General features: G+C 40.3%; 2 protein-coding genes across 2 annotated transcripts in view; one reads left to right on the top strand and one right to left on the bottom strand.

Annotated features, from left to right (window-relative positions):
* Positions 1–444: 444 nt before the first annotated feature.
* Positions 445–12,857, bottom strand: CMPK1 (cytidine/uridine monophosphate kinase 1). The gene is made up of 6 exons (XM_075182038.1): positions 12,677–12,857; positions 8,178–8,324; positions 6,794–6,946; positions 5,954–6,030; positions 5,428–5,524; positions 445–3,780 (listed from the first exon to the last, which is right to left on the bottom strand). The coding sequence occupies exons 1-6, from the start codon at positions 12,821–12,823 to the stop codon at positions 3,736–3,738; spliced, it is 666 nt and encodes a 221-aa protein (XP_075038139.1). The 5' UTR covers positions 12,824–12,857; the 3' UTR covers positions 445–3,735.
* Positions 12,858–16,918: 4,061 nt separating this feature from the next.
* STIL (STIL centriolar assembly protein) overlaps positions 16,919–22,523 on the top strand; it is a 21,711-nt gene continuing 16,106 nt past the window's right edge. The window contains exons 1-4 of the mRNA XM_075182035.1: positions 16,919–17,069; positions 18,598–18,702; positions 20,113–20,220; positions 21,007–21,119. Of these exons, the coding sequence (XP_075038136.1) occupies positions 18,632–18,702; positions 20,113–20,220; positions 21,007–21,119 (292 nt within the window). The 5' untranslated portion in view covers positions 16,919–17,069; positions 18,598–18,631. The remainder of the gene's footprint in view (positions 17,070–18,597; positions 18,703–20,112; positions 20,221–21,006; positions 21,120–22,523) is intronic.

Here is a 22,523-nt window from a genome sequence, read left to right as displayed (position 1 = left end):
TGCGTAATATGGTTGGATAAGCCAGATGTATGCTGAGCGGGAGCAAGGCCAAGTGTTTAGCCATGTAGAGTACTCAGAGACCCCCTTCCCGCCAGTTTGTAGTGCAAAACAAAACAGATTCTCCCAACATTTACACAGCTACAGGGGTGTAGTAATCTGGAGGTCAATGTCACTATAATTATTTTTGCAAGAGAAGCAGAGACTGTACAAACAGTAAACATCTGTGGAAATGATCTCATTTATATGATCCCTCTACTGTAAAAGCAGCCAGGTGCAATCATATGTATAACGGCAGAATGTGTGGCTGCCTACATATTTACATAGAATGTGCTGCCTTCATCACAGGAAACTCACTCAACATTTCCTATTTCAATAGAATAACCATCTATCAACAGCGGGAGGACAGTGAAAGCATTCTCACAACTTGGAAAGAAATATATCCACTGCATTTTATTTTTTTATTAAATTACAAAAACAAAACAAAAACCAATAAAACCTTGTTTGGAACATTACAGTGAAAATTTAAGCAATTATATCCGGCATTTGTTCCCGAGAGGCACTCTGGCTGTTTAATATGCTAACTGACCCGCAAGCATGCTAATTGCGTCCACCGCTGTCCCCCAGTTCCATGTCACCAGGCTCCACCAGTGAAAAGCACCAGGATCTAGTTGGGAGGGGAGGGACAAGACACCACTTGGTATACAATTAGTATACAGTGCCCCCCTCGGGTGTACTGGGAGAGGTAGGGGAAAGTCTTCTTGCTATTGGTTCTACATAGCCTATGCAGAAGGGTCCTATTTAAACAAACAAAAATCCCTTTAAAAGAACCAACAAGACCTTCTGTACGGCTGAATGGTAAAGGAGCCAGGACTATGAGACATGTAAAGAACAAGCGTTCGTATGAAGCGGTCTGGACTCTACTATGTTCCTACGCGCAGTTTGGTCTCTCGCTTACAGAAATGGGGCAATTCCCTTGAGCCATCAAGGCTCTGGAAAGCTTAGGGAATAAAATCTACAACATATATGGGACCCACCCACACCTTAATGGTAAGGTGTTATTAATTCACTTTTATACACACTGTCTGAACGGCTGTTGGTTCCCAAGGACAGGAAGTTACCTGCGGGAGCCATTGGTTTCCACATGTAATTAAATGCGTTTACATTCTGTGTTCTGGAAACAAAGCCCATGACATTAGGTTAGAGTACATTTTTAAAAACTGTGCACATTATGCTGATAAAATATCCACTCTCACCTAGAAGCAACAACATCCGATGAGGATTTTAACTTGTACCCATCGTCCACACAGTGCAGACAACCATTCTGTGGGCCGAACCAATATTCTATCTATAACTAGGATCATCACTGACATAAAGGCTGATGTTCTGCCTCGTTCCTAGTTTAGCGCTGTGATTAGTTCCGAATAAAACGATTGGCTGCATTTTAATGACTATTGGTTCCGCCCACAAAAATAGCTTCCTCCGTTCTCTATAAACAACAGGTACGCATTGAAATCAATATTCAAGACCGGCTTGTGTTACCTTCTTCCCGTACTCAATACAAACGGTCTGCAAACTCATGGTTCCTTTACATTCGGTCTCCATTTTATTTCATGTAACATCATTTCATTCATATTACTTTCACAGAAATACAGTTAAAAATAGGTACCGATTGCTGTAGGGAAACTAAATCAGCCAAAAGTCTACCCATCAACATATTTGTACACATGCAATATAGGCGGGACATTGAATTTGCAACCTGAGGTCAATAAGCTCTTTAACCTGTCCTGTGCTTTTAACATCTGCCTTTTACTAATGTGGGCACCAATGTTTCATGAGAACAATGTTAAACTACAGAGGATGCACAGGAGCTGATCTGGTCTAGACCTAACTTGTCGATACACCAGGTCTGGATAACCTGTGGCTCCCCTGCCATCTATCAGCTGGCAAAGCATGCTGGGGCTTGTAGTTTCACAGCACCTATAAAGCCACTGGTTGACCAGACCTGGTTTAGATATAAAAGCTGGACAATATTTCAGTACCAACAAAACCTGCCTTTGTGAACAATGCATTCTCACCAGTTGTGGCAGTGAGAATTATTTATTGAGGTATCAGGATTAAATTGTAACGTGCACCTAGAACAGAGGTAGATGATTATCCATCTTCATTTAAAGGGCATCTAAACCCAAAATATGAGTTGGTCCAGTATATAAAAAGACAGCAATTAAAACTCACAAATATACATATATTAAGGCTCCCATGTTATCACAGGAGGTAAGATATGACATTGTATGTGACTGTTGGCTCTCTCTCTGCAAGCGTTTATCCCTTTAAGCCTCCAAACGGCAGACTACAGCATCCTTCTATGGTGCTATGGACGTGAAGTTGGGTGCACACAGAAACCAATGCCTCCCGTATGCTGAAAACCTTACTGGAAAAGGTCTATAGTTCTGATGAAATATTATACAAAAACAGTGAATCTACATCTAATTAGGTCTTTTATATAAATCAACCTATGTTTTGGGCTTAGAAGTCCTTTAAATATCCGGTTAACTGGTCAAAACTGTCATATTTATTTTAGAGAAGATGTGTTGAAGCTTACATGCACTGCAGTAGTTCTAAAATCAGTTCTCAGTCACCCCCCCACCAACGCACATATATCAGATCTGTCAGAAGCACATGTGTATTAATCAGTGTCCGACTCATTCTACTTACTAATTCCCCTGTAATGTAAACGAGAAGGGCACTAGTAGCAGGGCGTTTACAAGCTCCACCAAGTTCTGACCAGGAAACCATGGTGTTCGAACGCTACTATGCTTGCAGCGTTTTCACACACAATCCCTGTAGTGTAACGGAGGGACTCACTTTTAAGTAGACTGTCTGACACTGCCTGGTTTCCACATGTAGTTAACTGCTTTTACATTCTGTGTTGAGGAAGCAAAACCCACGAAACTAAGTTAAGAGTAAAAATTTAGAAAACTGTGTGCATTGTACACATTGCTATAGGAGGCCTCCTGATACAGACATTGAGCTTCAGTATTGGGTACAATACTTACACTGTTACATAAACTGGGATAGGCGTTAGGATCTCCTTAAAATTATTGGTAAGCCTTTATTATAATGTGCAAGGTTAGAATACGGCGGCCATGAAGACCTCCACATTTAAAATTGGACAACAAAGTTTGAGAATTGAACCAGTAATGAAGATATAGTCTATCCATTCCCTATAAACCATTTCATGAGGACGCAGTCCAGCGATTCGATCGCTGCTAGTGACATGACTTGGCCCTGGCGCACGCTCGCTGATGTCACTGCTGAATGGATAGGCTGAGATTTCATTAACAATGGCTGCCACCAGCAGGTACGCAGCTGCACTTGATTTATATATATATCTAACACCGTGAATGGAGAGAACAGCACATCATGTCTTATGTGTATTTTCTGAATAAATAGACGCGGTAGTGTTACATTAGAAGGACCCAGTAACTACCACAGCTCTGCTGCATCATACAGAACACAGGAAGGAGCTAATTCGTTAGGTCGGGGAACACGCAACCTGTCTGTAGTGGAAACGGATGGAAGCCTGTAGGTTACAACAGGTAGACAGAAGTGAAGGAGATATAGCAATAAGATTATACCCAAAATTACAGTGTTTACATAAAAAAAAAAAAATAGAAAAAAATATGCACTAGATAAAGTTTGTCCCACATGACATGAACACATCTCCTCCAAAACGCGTTAGTTTCCTTCCTGGTCAAAGATTTCCTGGACTTTGATGAAGACCTGAAAGAGAAACCATGGGTAAGAACTTTCGCACCAATACCACCAGTTATATAAACCACCTACTGCACATGTGGCCACCAGAAGGTTCGGTCACAAGATGCTGGTTTCTGTTCAAAGCAATGTACGTTTTTGTTGTGGTAAAGGTGAAAATAAGACATAGCTTAGTTAAAAATATTCAGCGTGACTACACCCCCCCTCCCCCTTTTTAATTTATGGTTTTTAAATACTACACGGCCCACCAGAACATGGCAGTGGTTGTCTACAGGAAGGTCATGCTTAGAGAATTACTGACAACTAAATATGTAGTTTTGGATCGAGATCACCAAGAAAATTTAAAGTACAAGGTGTTCTTCCTATTTCACTGTCCAGTGTTACACTCTTCCCTTCCGCTACCCCGATTCAGAGACACCAGTGGTGCTCGTATGGCACCCCTGTGAATATCTCATCAATGCAAATGGGAAGTTAAAGGGGGAGGGGCATCGACAACTAGTGAGGACTGCTGCACTGGACTGTTGGATCTGGGTGGTACAAGATCAAGAAAAGACCTCAACAAAGGCAAGTACAACTAGTTCTCTTTTTAGAACCACTGTATTGTACTAAAGTAGCCAACACCAGAAATCAGCCAGGGATCAGACCACAACTATGTAATTATACACTTTGATGCAGGAACATAACATATTGGGGGTGATTCAATTCAGTGTGCCGTCCCACAGGAGCCTCACGCGTTTTGCAACTATTAACAGGTATTACAGTTCCTAAACAATTGGCGGGTTTTATGTTATGAATATTCCATGGGAGTCTCCGCACGTGATGTTACGACAGGACTTACCCTGGAATTGAATCCCCCCCATCATTGTCCCAAGTGCACCATATGGCTTACAATCCAAAATCAGGCTTGGTGCCCTCAGACAACATGAAAGACGTACATGTATATTAAAGACAGCAATATTTCCAGAAAGGAAATATAAATGTTCCTGTTAGACGTTATGAGAGTGGACAATATATGCAGGTGTTGTTCAATTACAAATGTCTAAAGAGACCTGACCACCTGGGAAACTACTGTTTTTTTTTAATTAAATTATAAGTGTAGGCTGATGGAAATTTTTAGCATAAAATATTTTTCCCTTACACAGACTGTTAAGGACCAGTAAGCAGCACGCACAGTATGCAAACACCGAAACTGGGCAGCAATGGTCAAGCTCTCCCTTCTTTATGTCAGCTCTGCTGGAGCTCCAGACCAGTACTGAGTACAAGAAGCACTGAGACTGGAGAAACAGTGCAGCTGTAATGTCAATCAGGCAGTGCCAAGTACGGACATGGAGGAGGGGAATGGACAGAGGAGACTAGGTCAGATATTGGCATACTGGACCAGATACCTACCAGGACCTCCCTCGGACAAAATATCACCATAACATTTAAAAATAATAATAATAAAAAAAAAATTAAGACTCAAACATTGCACAACTACGGTTTGCAAATTGCAGTAAACTAGAAACAGTCTGGAATTGAGCAAAATAGTTCATTCAATCTTAACACTGAATGAACATAAAATACAAAAAGGAAAAAAAACAACCCCACACAATAATAATAATAATAATAATAAACATATATTAATATATAATATATAGTCTAGTAGGGAGTTATTACCTTATCTACAGAATGAGAGGCATCAACTTTCCGCACTTTTCCTCTTTGCTCATACAGGTCAATGATTGGTCGGGTGGACTGAAGGTAGGTCTGGATTCTGGAACAAAGGAAAAACTCATTGAGATTCTGTTTAACTTCTCCACAAACAAACATACATCTCTCTTGGAGACGTTTGTGTTCACTTATTTTTTTTTTGCTTCAACATAAGACAACCTAGTTTTCCTTACTGCTGTTGAACACTTTTCATGCCTAATGGTATAAAACAGCAGTGCACACTTAGATTTAGCTATACACAGGCACTTTAAACGTGCACACGTCAACTACATGTAGCGGAGACAGCCATTTTATTGGCTAAACCAAAATGCAGCAATGTCAGCCTATCACTTCGCTAGGAACCAGTGATATCACTTTGTGAAACAATCGACTGCATTTTTATGAATATTGGTTCAGGCCACCAGAAGGCTGAGACCTGGATGCACAGGCAACAAACATTCTTTAAAAAGGGGGATGAAATAGCTGTAGATACCTCTTTTCTAAGCTCTCCCTGTTGTCATCACTTCTTCCACTGCTCTTCCCTCGTTCCAGACAGCGCCCGATGCAAATCTAAGATAAAGGATAATCAGTGAGTGAGAAGCAGATACGAACATTACCAGGTCTTCTATATACAGAAAGCAAAATTCTAACTAAAAATGACAATTCTATAAGAACATACAAGTAAAAAAAAAACACATAAAAGAATGATCACATGACCCAACCCCTTCCAGTACAAATAGCTATCGCCACAACCCACAGATGTCGTATCGTGGCTAAACACTGTACTACGTAGGTTATCGGACTATACGTGAGGGTGTAGAGAACTCACAGCTCACTCATTCAGAGCCAATGAAAGCTGGTATGATGAGGTCACCATACATCATGAGTACATGGGATGGTCCAGAAGATGGCTCACTTCACACATCATGTAAAAGGGACTATAAAGCCGTTACACGTTTAGTTATAAGTTGTCTGTTTGGATACCTGGTTAACATGCAGTCGCATGTAGATAACAGCTACTCTAGGAATACACAAGTGTTCCGTTTTGCATCTCAAATTCTGACAATGTATAGAAATTCATATTTAAACGATACTAGTTCAATATTGGAAACTTTTGTACTTTAGGTGTGGTGGCCTGTCGAGCTGGTCATATATCCCGGGCAATTGAAACACGTTTTAATAATTCTATACATAATATTCATAGTCCAGCAATTGCTCTACTCACACCAAGATCTACGCAGGTTCAAATAAAGGAAAACGGTCAATCGTGTTGTTCCCTATAGAGGCTTTCTAGGTAACCAACCAGTCAGACCGGACGTTCTGTGCTTCTTACCTCATTATCACAATCAAAGAAGAGGACAAAGGAGACCTCCGCTTTCCCGGTCATTGCCTTGTCCCAGCCCTGTAGATTGTCCTCGTTTCTGGGGAAACCGTCAATGAGGAATTTATTCTTGTCAGCGTTGGCAGCCATGGTTAGCTCCATTGCCTGGACAATAGAGTGTTGGGAATTACTCTCGATTCACAACTGTAAAACTAAAAATGTATTCTCTCCATCCAATAAGGCACAGGTTATTTTCAACGGTGATGTCTGGCGACACCTCGCGGGCAATTGAATCTCCCTCTACATCTTATTAGTCTTCCACCCTCCAACTAGGTTAATTGGCTGCTAACAAATTGACCCTAGTCTGTGTGTGTGTTAGGGAATTTAGACTAGGCCCCAATGGGGCAGGGACTGATGTGAATGAGTTTTTGTATAGCGCTGCGTAATTAGTGGCGCTATATAAATAAATGGTAATAATAATAACTTAATTCTGAGCCTATGGAATTAGAACAGTGGCTGTCTGCTTACAACTTTAACAAAGAAACTTCATTTCAAAGTCTTAGCATGCTGATAATTGTAGTTCAGCCTCATCTTATCTAAACCGTGTTCAAGGAATCATGTTTGTTGTAGATTACAGTACAGTAAACTAGGCGACATAGCTGTATTGACACGTGGAAGTTTTTACTCGAATGATCAGTGTATGAGTCATATACAGCTGCTATAAAAAGCAACAAGGAAATAGCATGTCTTAGGAGCACGCTGTGACAGGCCTTTTATCTCAGTGTATAGAGCAGACTTGGCCAACCTCTGGTTTTCCAGCATCAATCTTTATCTGCTGGTTCTAAGGATGGATAAAGGTAATCTCAGAAAGGAACGGCATAGCCGCAAACGCTGAGATTATAGGTGAATATGGTAGAGCAAGTGAATTCGTGCCATTTAGCTCTGTGTGACTAGTGAACTATTTAGTTACCATATTTCAAGTGCTCAAGCAGTGGCTGAATTTGTACATTCACGTCATCTGCAGTAAAAACTCTACAGATACCGTGAATCATCATCAGTTATTTATATAGCGCCACTAATTCCGCAGCGCTGTACAGAGAACTCATTCACATTAGTCCCTGCCCCATTGGAGCTTACAGTCTAAATTCCCTAACATACACACAGAGACAGATAGAGACTAGGGTAAATTTTGATAGCAGCCAATTAACCTACCAGTATGTTTTTGGAGTGTGGGAGGAAACCACAGCACCCGGAGGAAACCCACGCAAACACAGGGAGAACATACAAACTCCACACAGATAAGGCCATGGTCGGGAATTGAACTCATGACCCCAGTGCTGTGAGGCGGTACGGACATCCACACAGTCCGTCAGCCACAGATCCTAGCAATGCTCACCCTCTGCAGCAGGCTGATTGTAATCTCAACTGGGACGATCTTCCCGTCTTTTATGTATGTCTCAATGAGCTCTCCGTACTGAGATCCTGGCCTTTTCCTCTCATCTCGAAGAAGGTCGCCAGCTGACAGATGGGTGTAACCGTACTTCTAAAAATTGAAAGAAGTGACATATGTTTTTTCAATCACAACGCCTTAAAAGGAAAATAACAATACATATATGAAAGATGACAGGAAGAAGTGATCGCCAGCTTTGGACATCGGAAAAGTGCCTAAACATTGAAGTGTTCCCATTGTTTTTCAACTCCTTAAAAACAGCTTAAAACTGTGTCTGTAAACTAGTCATCCGATAGAAATCTTCTATTGGAGAACTTCACTGAGCATGCTCAAAAGTACAGTGACTTTACTGGGAGGAACTGCAGGTCAGGCAATGCCAGAAAATAGGATAGTGGTAAAGTTTCACCTTTTACAAGCTTTTTTTTTGGGGGGGTTTTTTTCAGCCAGAGAGCAATCAAGGCAGCGGTCTGAGGTGGAACTAGTAAAATAGCTCAGTGTAAGGGAAAACCGTTTAGTTGCATCCAAAAAATATGGAAAACTACTAAAATGAGCATCTGTCTTACACTGTGATTAATCTAAAGAGTATTTTTGTGCTTCTAGGAAATGTGGCTTATAATTTGCAAACGCAAACAGTGTTGTTCTGTGTCTTGCAAGGCTCTGAAAGCATCAAACTTGTCATTAGAGTTTGGAACAAGGTCAGGATTTAAAAATCGCTTTCCAGATGCTGCATAAAAATCATAAAATATGGTTTTCATTACAGAATTTATTTTTAGGTAATGAGTTATGTAGAAAAGGGAATAGCTGTTAGTCACGAACAGCACTCACCTGAGCCTGCATGACGTGTGTGTGTGTGTGTGTGTGTGTGAAAAAGGGTTAACCAAAAACAACTACCTGGTCTGTCTAAAATGATTAGATCCTTACCTATCTATGCCACACACTAGCTCTGCCCTACCAACTATGCCATCACCAAGGTTTTTTTTATGAAGAGCTGACACTTTGGTTCTCCTTTAGAACCTTAGAATCTAGAACAATTTACTTTAGTCAGAGTTACCATAGACCACAATATTCTCCCCGGTTTTCAACTATGTAGCGTTTTGACCAAACTGTCGCGTGAATTCATAAGAACACAGAGATTTAACTTATTAAGTGTAATTTAATATGGAAAATACATCCACAATGCTTAAGATAAAACAGTTAATAAAATTACATACAAATATAATGCAATTGTTTCTTATAAAATTAAGAGGATAAAACACAGAATTGATAACTCACGTATAATCAAGTTTCTGGAGCTGGGAGAAGCAGAAATATGGGATACTCTTAAATATCAGATTGACTCCCAAAAGTGAACAATTTATTAATCTAGGTACACACTACAGAGATTTCAACCAACTTTTTATGCCGAGCGATTTTACATGCGATCGATGTTCCGATCGCCCTTTAGCGACTTTTTACAGCCATGTTGTCATGATCAATGACTGTTTGGTACTCACTGTTGTGGATCGGTCGGAAACTTATACACACTACACAACGGAAACGAGATTGGAACGAAAATATTAAACGGTACGACCAACCAAATGAGGCGACAATCGTCTATTTGGGCAGACTTTCGACCATCGTGTCACTACCCACACTGACCCGACTTTTGAACGAGCGGTCGTATGTCGGCTGATTGAGCCGATTATTGGACGAAAACCGTGTAGTGTGTACCCAGCTTTAGAGGTATACTACAGTTTTAAAAAGACTGCTGGAGCCCCCCCCCCCTGCCTGCGATGCGAGAACTGAAAGGTCTATATGCAAATGCAAATTAGGGGTTTATGACTCCTATTGTCAAAAACCTTTTCTAGTCAGGATTTATTTACCCTGTCCTAACTTATCACCAGTATGGTTTACAAACATGATTTTACCTCCACACAAAAGGTCATAAGTTCCCGTTCATCTGCATATCACACATGCCTCTGGTAAGTATGATATTGGAGAAATGAGATATTATATTTTCCTGTGACCCTATTCAGCTTGAATTTGTTATCAACATATAACCCTGTCTCTGCAGTCGGCATGTCTGAGGTTTCCCTGAGGTGTGTTAGATTTCACTTTACTGAAAGATATTTTCAAAGGCTTTCACTTTTGCGACCTGCCATAAATGGATCTGGGCTCTTATCTTCCAGCCCCCTCTGGGGAGTTTAACATAATCAAACACATTGATTTACACAGCTCCTCTGAGCCATGTCACACTATTTCTAGGAATTAATCCACAAACACATTTGCAGATTTATATGCCTAAAAATTAGCTTGCACATGACACTGTTGTACAGTAGTCTTCACAATTAACCAATTGTATAACTAGAAAAGCATGATACTGCAAACAGCACAAAAATAATAACATACATGTTAAATTTAGTTATCCTGTAAAGTCAAGTTATTTTTATCCTGCCCACCCGGGACATAAATTACCCTGCCTGCCCATTCCCCATGCATTGCACAGGGCATCAATGAGGAACCCTATTGAAGAAACACTGTTCCCTAATATTAATAGCCCAATTCCAGCTGGTCAGCCCCTCATACGATTCTAGCCAGGAACAAAGTCCCAGAACAGAAAGACTTATCTAATGGTCTTGCTTTAGTATATTGGCAGGCACATGTCTGTTAGCAGAGGGTCACTTATATTTTACAGTATGTATATTTTAGATATAGTAGCCCTTTCATCCCATCGTGGGAAGCATATGATTTGCACAAAGTTTTTTTTAAAAAATTGTAATAACCAGACATTTTAAGGACAATATTAACACAGAGAGTGGACTCCAACACTCTCTGACAGAAGTTATTGACGTTTGTCAAAAAAATGACCACACTGTCCTAAACCTAATCCTTAATTGAACTACATGGACACAGTTGTTGGACATCCCTTTCTTCAAAATGCACCTAGTGTGCGACACTGCAGTGTGTGCAACTACAGACATTGTAGTCGTTGGTACCAGATTTTCCTACCATTGAAGCCTGGGTGGTCGATGTACAGAAAGGTTTGGTGCCAAACACATCCCATTATGTGGTCAAGAAGTTTTCTTTTGCAAAGTTACAGGCAGTTAAATATGTGTGCATGGGGCATTCACTACAACTTTAACTATAAGTATATTGCCGAGTACAAATTCTACACAGATAGCACGAAGCGAAGTCTGTGCTAAATGACAACGAAGTAGATTCCTGGGCGGTTCCGCTGCTATACGACAGGTTCAGGCTGCATTATTGACACATCCTGCATACTTGGCCTAAGGAATAGAAGTGTAGAGCCAGCACCACTATGCAAGTAGCAATTAGTCCTGCAATTTCTCACAGAATGATAGCGGTGGTTTGACTCAGGGACCTTCAGGAATATGTAGCTAGCTACTAAAAGCATTGAGGTAACTAACCCAAAGATTTCTTTATTTTTTTTTCATCTTATTTTTTTTTTTTGCAACGGTCTCACCAATTTTTGTTCCTTTTGCTGTCTGCTGCACCTAGACACACCGAACCCTGTGTCTTTCCAGCAAAGTCCCATGAGAACCTGAATGAGGCTGTATTAGCTCACTAGAAAATGGAGTGTTGGCCACTGTACAGGTCTATGCACTTTAGGGATGGTTCACAGGGGCGTTGAAATACATTGCTAGCTAAAAGCGTAGGCACAATCTTGAAGTATTTTTTCCGCTTCAACAGCAAAGCTTCCCTACATTAATGTACCATGTACGTAATGAGCATTCCCATACAACTAGAATATTTTCCAGAGCATTAACACTTTTGAATGCAGCAGGCAACATCAAAATTAAAGCAAATAAAGGGTTAGTCAGAAAGCATTTGTACAGGACCAATCTCTTACATTATTATTTTGACTATTGGCATATAAGCACATTAAGTAGCCTTTCCAAAAGCGTGCTTAAAATAACAATAGCGGACAGATTAATAAAATATTTTTCATTATACATAAAAAAAAAATAATTGACAAATAGTTTCTGTGGTAACAGCGATTATCCAAATGGCAGAGCCGTAACTTAGAATTCTAGCGCCCTGGGCGAGAAAGACAAATGCCGCCCCCTAGCCCTCAATTTTAGCCAAATTAACCTAAAATATTCCTAAATTGCGCCCCCCTTCAGCGTTGCACCCTGGGCGGTCGCCCCTGTCGCACAGCCCTAGTTACGGCCCTGCCAAATGGGTCAACCACTTAGAATTTTTGATAATAAATAAAATTATCATTTTATGAGCAAAGTATTTTGGACTAGTGTCTTTCAGCCTGTGACTGACAGGGCATGCTGGAGCTAGTAGTTCCACAACTGAACTATAGGTTGTCTAATACATTGTACTATGGGAGTGGGAGAGAGAGATAATCATTGCTGTGCAGAGACAGAGCAGTAACCCCCAATAAATAAATAAATCTTACACCCCTCCAATGACCAGCTAAGCCCCATCTCACTCACCTCCACTATCTTCTCACACTGGGTGCCCTTCCCAGCCCCGGGCCCGCCGAGAACGAACACTACGAGAGGTTTCATGACAGCGCTGAGGGCAGAGCGGGCAGACACTGGAGGGAAGCGGGACAGAGCGCCCAGTGCACGGAACAGCATACAGAGTATTAGGGAGGGGAAAGCCGGCTGTCTGCTGAGGTGTCACTGACAGGAAGTGACGTGGCTCAGCCCGCTAGACCCGCCCCCTTTTGGGCAAGACTCCGATCGTTAGTGGTTGAATCACCAGTCAGTTATTGTACGTCGCTTCTACAGCCAGGGCCATCGTGTCTATGGGCATTTGCCAATAGTATGATCCAGCCGTGGTCGTGATGGTTGCTGGCATTTGCCCTCAACTTGATTATTTAAGTGGCTTTCTAATAAGATAGTGAGGTTTTAAATTTAAATACATTTACTTGTAATAACTGACAGAACTAAGTTATTTTTTTGGATTTTATTGATATCTCTGGTAACCATATATTTGGTTTCATAATTGAGATGTCTTTTGAATTACACCTTTACTACTGTTTAAAGAGGGGGGCACAGGTAGAAAGTGCCAGGGTCCGAGCCTGGCTGTGGGCCCTGGTCTGCCTTGTAATGGGAGGAACCTCCAACCTGCTTTAGCCCCACTACCTTGGGTGGTTATGGAAGGGGCCCCAAGAAGTCAGAGCTGTAACTTAGAATTCTAGTGCCTGGGGCGAGAAAGACAAATGCCGCCCCCCCCTAGCACTCAATTTTAACCAAATTAACCTAAAATATGCGTAAATTGCGCCCCCTTCAGCGTTGCGCCCAGGGCGATCGCCCCTGTCGCACAGCCCTAGTTACGGCCCTGCAAAAAGTTGCTTTAGCGAGGCCCGAAATTTCTCTTGGCAGCCTTGGTCATCTATTGAAAAATGGAAAAAAAACATACCTAAAGAGAAGTCTTTATTACTCATCTTGAAATCTTCCTTCTTACAGTAGAAGCCATTTACAAAGAACAAAGCTGCATAAATGCAGCTTTGAACTTATCGAGAAGCGTGCAGGTTTTCAGAGCAAGATAGTATTCATGGAGAGGCAAAATTTTGCACAGGCAGATAGGAGGGGTTGAGCATAGTGAAGACATTACTACTGAAGAACGGAGTAGGTGCAAGAGTGCACTTTGTTTTGTGAAGAGATGTGAGCCAGCATGGATAAATACCATTAATAACATACCAAAAATAACTGTTTTCACCTTACTAAGTTTGTGTGGCATGTACTTTATGTGTTCCATCTCTTTGCTGACAGCTGGTATCTTTAAAGCTGCCTGTGAGAGGAATCTTTTCTATGTCTAATCCCTCTTAATTAGAGGAATAGTGTTATGGTTTCAGTGTCCTGCTTGATGTTTTATAGGCAACACAAATGCTCATTACAGACTGGTAGATACCTACACAAGTGTATGAGCAGTGATAGGTGACCAATTTAAAAAGGTACTACTGACATGCTATGCTTTGCAATTTAAGCTTTTTATCTCATTTTAGCAGCCCAGTGACACATGGATTGTTTTTCTTTTTTCTTTCAGGAACAAGAGGAAAAAAGTTATTTCAAACATATCTAGTGTTTATTGCCTCTATGTATGTGCAATTCATATTTTTTTATTTTATACAGATGGAAAAATACAAAATCACACTTTATTTTCTAACAAAACTGCAATGCAAAGCAAGGATAAGACTGCACCATGCATTTAACCTTCATTTATATCAAATAAATTATGGGTTTATTTGTCCTTTATTTTGGTTTTATTTGTCTGAATTCATATAAGGATATAACTTGACTGTGTACTAGGCACTAGGGAGTTGTTGTAATGTCAGCCTTTTAAACCTTTTTGTGAACATCAATATCACAGACTAATCATATTTTTCACATATAACAGCCCATTATATTCTCCTCAATGATTCTCTATTGCCCCCAGGAATTCTGCACAAAGATGTTAGTACTTATTCCTCAAATGCGATAATAGACAACAGATAACCAAGTTAACCAAACCAGGGTCAGGAAGTAGATCAGCAATAGCAGTACTAATGAGCAGGGACAGTCAATGGTTCAGGCAGAGTCAGCGTACAGGAGAACAGTAGAAATAATGATCCCCCAGGTAAGAGTAACTTAACCAATGACGGGTATTACATATATTGGGATCAACAATTTGTAAATGACATGTGCCACTAAGGAGCACATGCAGGGCAGGGCTGGCAAATTTTAGCCTGGAGGCAAGACTCGACTCAGCATCCTATTAGGAACATTTTAAAGGAATGCAGGTGGCCCAGTGACCCAGCCTTAGGTAGCCCACTATGGGACCGGCTGGGGTGGCTAATGCCCCCTGCCCACCCTGTCCCTAAACACATGCTTGCCCATGCAGAACCAACTTCCATTGAGGAGCATAAGCAATGGCAAAAATGGACAAGTGCACGTCTAATTATGAACCTCACAGCTATATAGCTGTAAACTTGGTAACTGTATAGGAGATTGATCCCAGACACTGTTATTTTCTTGTATGTTTGACATTAGAGCAGTGCACCCTCTTTATTGTAACCCAAAAATGTGCTAATCCTAATTAAAGATGTTTAATTAGCATAATTTATTCAGTACAGGTTATTGTAACCAAAAAAATAAGTTGAAAAATGAGAACAGACCATTGTCTCATAGTGAAATTGTTCTTAGGTTCACTCTTAGGACGATGTCACTTTTGAACTTTGTCCACCCACACTAGCACATAGTAATTAATATGTAGTGCATGTCATCCAGCGCCTGCTCAACCAATAGGCCTAGTGCGCAGGATTTTTTTCTTGGGGTGGGGGGTGTCGCTGTTTTTTTCTACTGGGTTTTTTTCTGTTCATTTTTTTGTTTTGTCATGGCAGGTGCAGGCTACTCATTGGCGCCGGCCTTGGCCTAAAGGAGACAGCCCCATCAGTCACCATTACATGACTCAGATGCTGTTATGCTGACATTGAGAACAGGTCACCGTTCTTAATCCAGTCTCACGAAATGTTGAAATCCTTATTTTGCGAAACTGGACCAAGAACTGTGGCCCCTACAGATAGGTAGCATAATAACAATCTGATTTGCTGCTAGGCTGCCTATCACCTAATGGTGACAGACTGCTATATCTTACCCGAGAGTAGAATGTCGGTCCATCGTACTGTCAGCAGGTAAGTGTAATGCTGGTGATAGCAAGTGGCTGGAGGGTGATGAAATGACTGAGGGGACAATGACATGGTGGGTGCTTGTTGAAATGGCTGGTGGTGATGAATTGGCTGAGATAATCATAAATTGGCTGAGGGGTTTGATGAATCAGCTGGAATGTGTTAGACTACCAAGGTATTAGCCGAGGGCAACCGAAACAGTTAATCAGGCCCTGATGTTGTAGTAATGTTTATAAACTCTGTAAACTGTTTATAAACTCTGTAGGTTAATTGGCTGCTATCTAAATTGACCTTACTCTCTCTCTCTGTCTGTGTGTGTTAGGGAATTTAGACTGTAAGCTCCAATGGGGCAGGGACTGAAGTGAATGAGTTCTCTGTACAGCGCTGCGGAATCAGTGGCGCTATATAAATAAATGGTGATGATGATATACAGCTTTTTTGCAAACCCTTTGTTTTAAGTACTTATAATCTCAATGCTTCTAGGTTGGCGTCTTTAGACTTTAGTAATACCGCTTTCATACTGCCGCCCCGGCAATATCCCGGGTTTTTGGTGCAGTATGAATGGGGTATTACAGCGCAAAGGTAGGAACAGTTCAGAGTGACAGGGGCCTAATTCTCATGGACCCACTGTTTTAATAGTTGCAATTACTTTAAATGCATATTTATGTAGTATCAACTGCAAACCAATCATTTGTAACTCCAATGCAATTGTTCACTCTTCGATAAAGCATAATGTGACTACATCCACAATACGAATGGACATAGTGATGAGCGGTTATGAGACAGGAACAGGATTAGATCCGGCGTCTGCCCTGTTGCTAGGACACCAGACTCCTGTCAGCCCGCCGCACTGACCTCTGTACTGCGCATGCGTACAATCCATCCACTCTCCCCTTCCCTCTTTGTTGCCGTTAGTGGTTTGAATTGAACAGCTGTGATAGGCTCATGCCCTTCCCTCTGACCGTTTCCATTGGTTGAGATCGAACGCGTGTCGCTTCTGATTGGCTGAGGGGGCGGGAATAGCGTCCCGGGCCCTGGGGACGTGCTGGCGCCATATTTGTAGTTCCAGCTGGTGGCTGTGAGGGGACCGGTAACTGTCAGTGTGTATCCCGGAGACTCCTCCCTTGGGAACTGCCGCCATCCTTACCGCCCAGGAGCGGTACCGTCCAGTGCTGTAGGAGCAGACAGGGGACTGCATCAATGCTGAGCTCCAGGTGAGTCCTATGATGTCCTCTCATCAGTAATGTTATTTATTGGTGCAGAAATCTGACTTCCCTGCTCTGGCTGTTTTCTGGTATTCTAAAAATGTATTTGTAATTTAATGTTGAAGCTGATGTTTGCATATTAAAATAATCGTTACTTTGCAATAATGCTTTGTCTGCAGTCCTGATTATGCTGTGTCCTTTTGCATGTCATTTATAAATCAGATATCCTATGAGTTCATTCTCCCCCTGCACTACATTGCACATCTATGTCTGGTACATTGTGTACATTGTATTTTTTGCTTCCCTTCTTCTATACCAGTGTTGGCTAAAGCTGGGTACACACTACACTGTTTTCATCCAATAATCGGCTCAATCAGCCGACATACGACCGCTCGTTCAAAAGTCGGGTCAGTGTGTGCAGTGGTCGAAAGTCTGCCCAAATGGACGATTGTCGCCTCATTTGGTTGGTCGTACCGTTTAATATTTTCATTCCAATCTCGTTTCCGCTGTGTAGTGTGTATAACCTTCCAACCGATCCACAACAGTGAGTATGAAATTACAGTCATTGCTCACAACATGGCTGTAAAAAGTTGCTAAAGGGACGTCTGCTCTTCCCTTTATCGTCCTAAACAAGGCTAGTGTGTATGCAGTCCATGGACCGAGCGATCGGAACATCGGTCGCATGTAAAATCGCTCGGCATAAAAAGTTGGTGGAAATTTCTGTAGTGTGTACCTAGCTTAACCTGTGACACTCCAGGTGTTTGTGAAACTACAAGTCCCAGCATGCTTTGCCAATATATTGCAGCTTATTGCTGGAAGGGTATGCTGGGACTTGTAGTTTCACAACACCTTGAGTGTCACAGGTTAGCCAACACTGTTCAATACTGAACCCATCCCTCCATCTACCACATTTTATTTCTTGTAATTTTATTTAAGTGTCCTGACATTAAATACATTTGTATTGATTTTTAAACTTTGTGTCCAAAATAATAACATTTTGAGACAAAAAGAAAGGCAAGGTTACTTAATGGGGTAATTGTCACATTTTACATTTCCATTGTCTCTGTATTATTTGTTACAGGTACGGATATATAGTGTTATACGAATAAAAACGTGTTATTTGCAGGGATCAGATTCAGTTTTTGTTTACTGGATCTATCAGTTTCTTAGAGTATGGTCTGTGGACTTTAGCTTCCATGGATTCCATATTTTATCAACTTAGACTGGCAATCCCTGTGTAAATATTGCTCCTTACTTTATTAATAATTTCTAATGCATGGAGTAGGCTTAGTTAGGAGCAATAAGTTGTACATAATGCATTAATTTATGCAAAAGTCATAGCTTCAGTCAAGCCAAGAATATACATCTTGGTCGAAGTCTTTGTCTAAAATAACATGTGTATGTATTCTTTCTCTAACAGTCCAGGCAATATCCACTTGTGATCTAATAACCAGTCTTTGGAAAATGTTAGTGTCTTGTATGAAGTAGAAACAATGTAAAAATAATTTCCCATTTGTATTTTTTTTTTTTTTTTTAGTTTGACTCTAATGTTTTAACGACACAAATGCAAAATGAGTTTGAAGAAATTACAGCACCACAAGGAAGCCAATCCTACTTCCAATGAGAATCAGATTAATATGAGGTAAAACATTTGTTCTCTGGTTTTGTCAGTTGTCCGACTGGCAATGGCCTGCTAGTAAATGCACTTGTTTATTTCCTATTTGTGCCCCTTTTTGATGATAAAGTTGGGCAGCCATGAGCTGGGGTTCCTGTGTTACATTTGCATTATGTAACGCTTCATAAATTGATATTATTATTGGTTTACATATTAAACATGTAATATGTTTTTTGACAAGGTTGTCAACACTATTTCCACAATATGAGCATGCATTAAATTGTTGTATTGTGTAGGTTAGCAGCAAAAACAATGTTTACACTGATATATATATATATATATATAATTATAATTTTTTCTGTTGGAAATATTGACATTTGGTAAACAGATATTTATGATGAAGTTCAGAGACTGAGTTTATTGGCAATTGTACATTTTGCCAGATTTTAGTGTGTGTTTGGTTGTGGGTCTGTGTCTCTTGGTGCCCTCCGTTTTGTAGTGGTCAATGATAGGATAGAACTGTAGCCAATCAGATCATCAGAATGTTCACAGTAGTTGAGTGATGCTGGTCTTGTGGGAGGGCAGTCATCTGTCACATGGGTGTTTATTCTGATACCAGTGCCATTTAACAGGACTGAGAAAAGTGCTTCATACATTTTCACTTCCAATGTTTGGAGGCAAGGTGTGTCTTAGTCATAGGTAGAGGACAGGGCTGTATAGGCAGTATCATCATGAAAATGAATGGTGTCGTACTGACGCAGGAAAACTGCTTTGTCAAACGCGCCTTTATATGAAACAAAGTTTTTTTTTTTTTTTTTTTATTTGTTTGTTTTTGAGTTTTGTCCTTTTTCAATGACAACTTAACAGGGCTGTTAAATGGTAATGGTTTCTTCTACTATATTATGACAAAACAACTATTCTGTTACCAGAGATATCTGCTCCAAAAGATCACAAGACGACTACTTCATAGCAGACAAAATGGGTATCTGCATTTTCTACTTTGGCATCATACTTGAGTTAGTTTTTAATCTTCTTTAACAATAAAAGCTGCCACTTCATAACTAGTTAGAAAGAAGTCCTTGTTTCCTGTGTCTATATTTGACTTTCACCATATCTTACTGACACTTTGATGAGCTGTCAAAAACTTACTCTTGTTATCCACATTTAAAAAAATATATGCTGCAAATTTGATAACACAATGTGTAATTGGTCAGCTGTTATTTACTGTAGTTGACTCCGGCATTATACAGTATTTGTGTACTGGACAGATGGCTGGAGACCTCTTCACCTGCTGGAGATCTGCCTACATCTGTTGGAGGTTTCTAAAAACATATGTAATTCAGTAATAAGCTTAGCAGTTAAATTCTCATCTACATTTACAACTGTTAAGTTTATGTTTAAAATTTCCCAGTCTTAATTTATTTATTTTTTCTTTAGGAATATGTCAAACAGGATGTTGCCTATAAATTTCCCTCCATCTAAAACTGTCCTCTGGGATTCAACACCCGTGGGAGATACTATAGGATTACATTTCAGCTATTACAGGTAGTTATGATATAGTATTGCCAATCAATTGTTACTGACAGCTGAGTATTGTGCAAATGGTACAAGTATGTATTCTAAGATACTTCTGGATTATTAAAGTTAATAGCTTTTTATACGGTTTAAACATTTCCTAAACGTGATTTTCACAGTAAGTGAAAGTAAGTTGGTGGTCTAGCTTTTGGGGGTGCTGACTCCGTAAATGAGATGTTTGCTCAAGATATGTGTTTATTTTATTTTTATTACGCCTGTTTCCCATGTCATAATATAATTTGCAAATGCTTGTTTACTTATTACTGTTGGATGTTGTTTGCATATAAGCATTGGGAGTGTGTTTAGTTGTGGTAAATTGTTGATAAACCAGAGATAAGATAGAAGTTCTATGGGGAACATGGTTGTTAACATCGTTGTGTGTGTGTGTGTGTGTGTGTGTGTGTGTGTGTGTATATATTCATTTTAATTTTTTTATTTTTCACTTTTTTTTTTATTCCAGTGAGTCCTCTTGCCTTTTTGTTTTTTAAAGTGCAGTTTAACTGAGTAGTGCAGTCAAACACCCTTCTAGCAATGCTACATAGATGGAACTTTGTGGCACAAAAAAACATTTTAAGCTCCTCCGCTTCTCCATAGCTCAGTAGGTTGACTACTTTTCAGCAGTTAGCAACAATGTTTTAATAAAGTAAGAACAAATGTCTGTGTGTTGTGTTGCCTACCTGTTTAGTGTAGTTACATTGTTTTTGGCACAAATACTCACCCATAATTTTTTTTTATTTCTTTGTCCCACCCCCTCAGAAATCCTCGGTTGCTGCTGTCTGAGAAAGCTTTGCGACTCTCTTATCGTCACGCCAAAACAGAGAGAAAATTGTTCTCTTGCTTCTTACTTGGATCTTTTTCCGTGGATGATGGTTGGTGTCCATTTGTTTTGCTTTTCTTAAATAATTGTCTCTTATCGCTCTTAACTACCAATGAAATGCTCATATATTTAAACAGGTTCTTTACCTAAACATAAGTTACTCTTTTCCTATGTTCATGGTGGCCGTATAATCGTACAGGGCTGTGATTGCCAAGTTGGCTAGTTTTAGGCTTGATTTTGAGTTGGGGGGAACTCCTTAGGGTCAACGTTTCTAAGTATGGTCAGTCCTAATAATAGATTGTTTCAGAGCATGCAGTGTGCAGTATACCTGTTAGTTAACAGAGATTCCTAATGCTAAAGTACCACACTAGCTGCAATATACCACTTGGGATGTTTGATACAATCAGCAGTATATGGTAACTGGTGGTAAGTTTGGCAACATCGGGTTGCAGCACCTGGGAAAAATGTTTGAATAATAGAGAGAAAAAAGTTTCAGAATTTGTCAAGTATGTATAAATTTGGGGTAGTGTGAATAATTTTCCGATAACTTATTCCCTTTTTAAGGCCTGTTTATTGGGAGGGGGGAAATTGCTTAGATTACACTTGAGTAAAACCCCCTCCTTGCTTAGTTACTGACCCCTTCGTTAAATAAGTAGCGCTGAAACAAGCTAGGCAAAAACTTGGAGAGAATTCAGCGTTGAGCAACTGAGGATTGAAGCCATCTAGTGGTTTTGATTAGCTACAATGAGGGAGATATGCAGTGAATGTCACACCTGATTGGCCAGATGCTACACCCATTAATCAGGTGCCACAATCACCTCTCGCCAACTGTCCTGGCATATTTTATTTACCTAATTGCCTTCTACCCTGTATGGTCCACTGTCTGTATTTTGTACGGCTTTGCGGAACCCTTGTGGTTCCCTATAAATAAGGATTAATAATAACCCGCAAAGCTGTTTTCCATGTAACTGTGGGCATCTCCTTGAAAGAACTTCAGCTGAAATGTTACGTAAGCGCTACAGAATTTGCTGGTGCTATATAAATAAATGTTGATGATTTACAGAAGGAAGTGGTACCAAAGCCAGACTACCTCTTTAAAAGGATTATCCAGCCAAAGGGCCCTCTCTTACCTCTATCCCTCTTCCACCTGAGAAGTGGAGATTTCTCTCTTAAAAGCACCCCCCAGACAGATACTACTGTGCGCCGCCTGCTGGTTGTGCTCAGGTGTCAAGAATATGTTAATGGATATTTGGAAGAAAAAATTGTAATCTAATAAATTATAATGTGCTCTCTAGGGTGTTCTACAGTGTTATTATAAGTATGACAATTTTATCATTTTCACTGTGATGCCATGGTCTTCGTTACCAATAAAATCGCATTAGATAGAAGTAGAGGTTGATTAAATGTTATTACCTGCTTGGATGGCTCCAATTATCCATCATCCTGCTGTGCATTC

The sequence above is a fragment of the Mixophyes fleayi genome, chromosome 8 (genome assembly GCF_038048845.1).
Source record: "Mixophyes fleayi isolate aMixFle1 chromosome 8, aMixFle1.hap1, whole genome shotgun sequence".
NCBI classification, from domain to species: Eukaryota; Metazoa; Chordata; class Amphibia; order Anura; family Limnodynastidae; genus Mixophyes; species Mixophyes fleayi.
The sequence above is the reverse complement of the archived record's forward strand: the minus strand, read 5'-3'. Positions and strand labels throughout refer to the sequence as shown.

What these genes read in the sequence shown, in the direction of transcription:
- CMPK1 (XM_075182038.1), bottom strand. Translation starts at nt 12,823, where the DNA reads ATGCTGTTCCGTGCACTGGGCGCTCTGTCCCGCTTCCCTCCAGTGTCT. An exon ending in CAATCAGCCTGCTGCAGAGG is followed by an intron (nt 6,947 to 8,177) that starts GTGAGCATTGCT and finishes TCTATTGTCCAG; the next exon opens with GCAATGGAGCTAACCATGGC. An exon ending in CCTCTCATTCTGTAGATAAG is followed by an intron (nt 3,781 to 5,427) that starts GTAATAACTCCC and finishes TTTCTCTTTCAG; the next exon opens with GTCTTCATCAAAGTCCAGGA.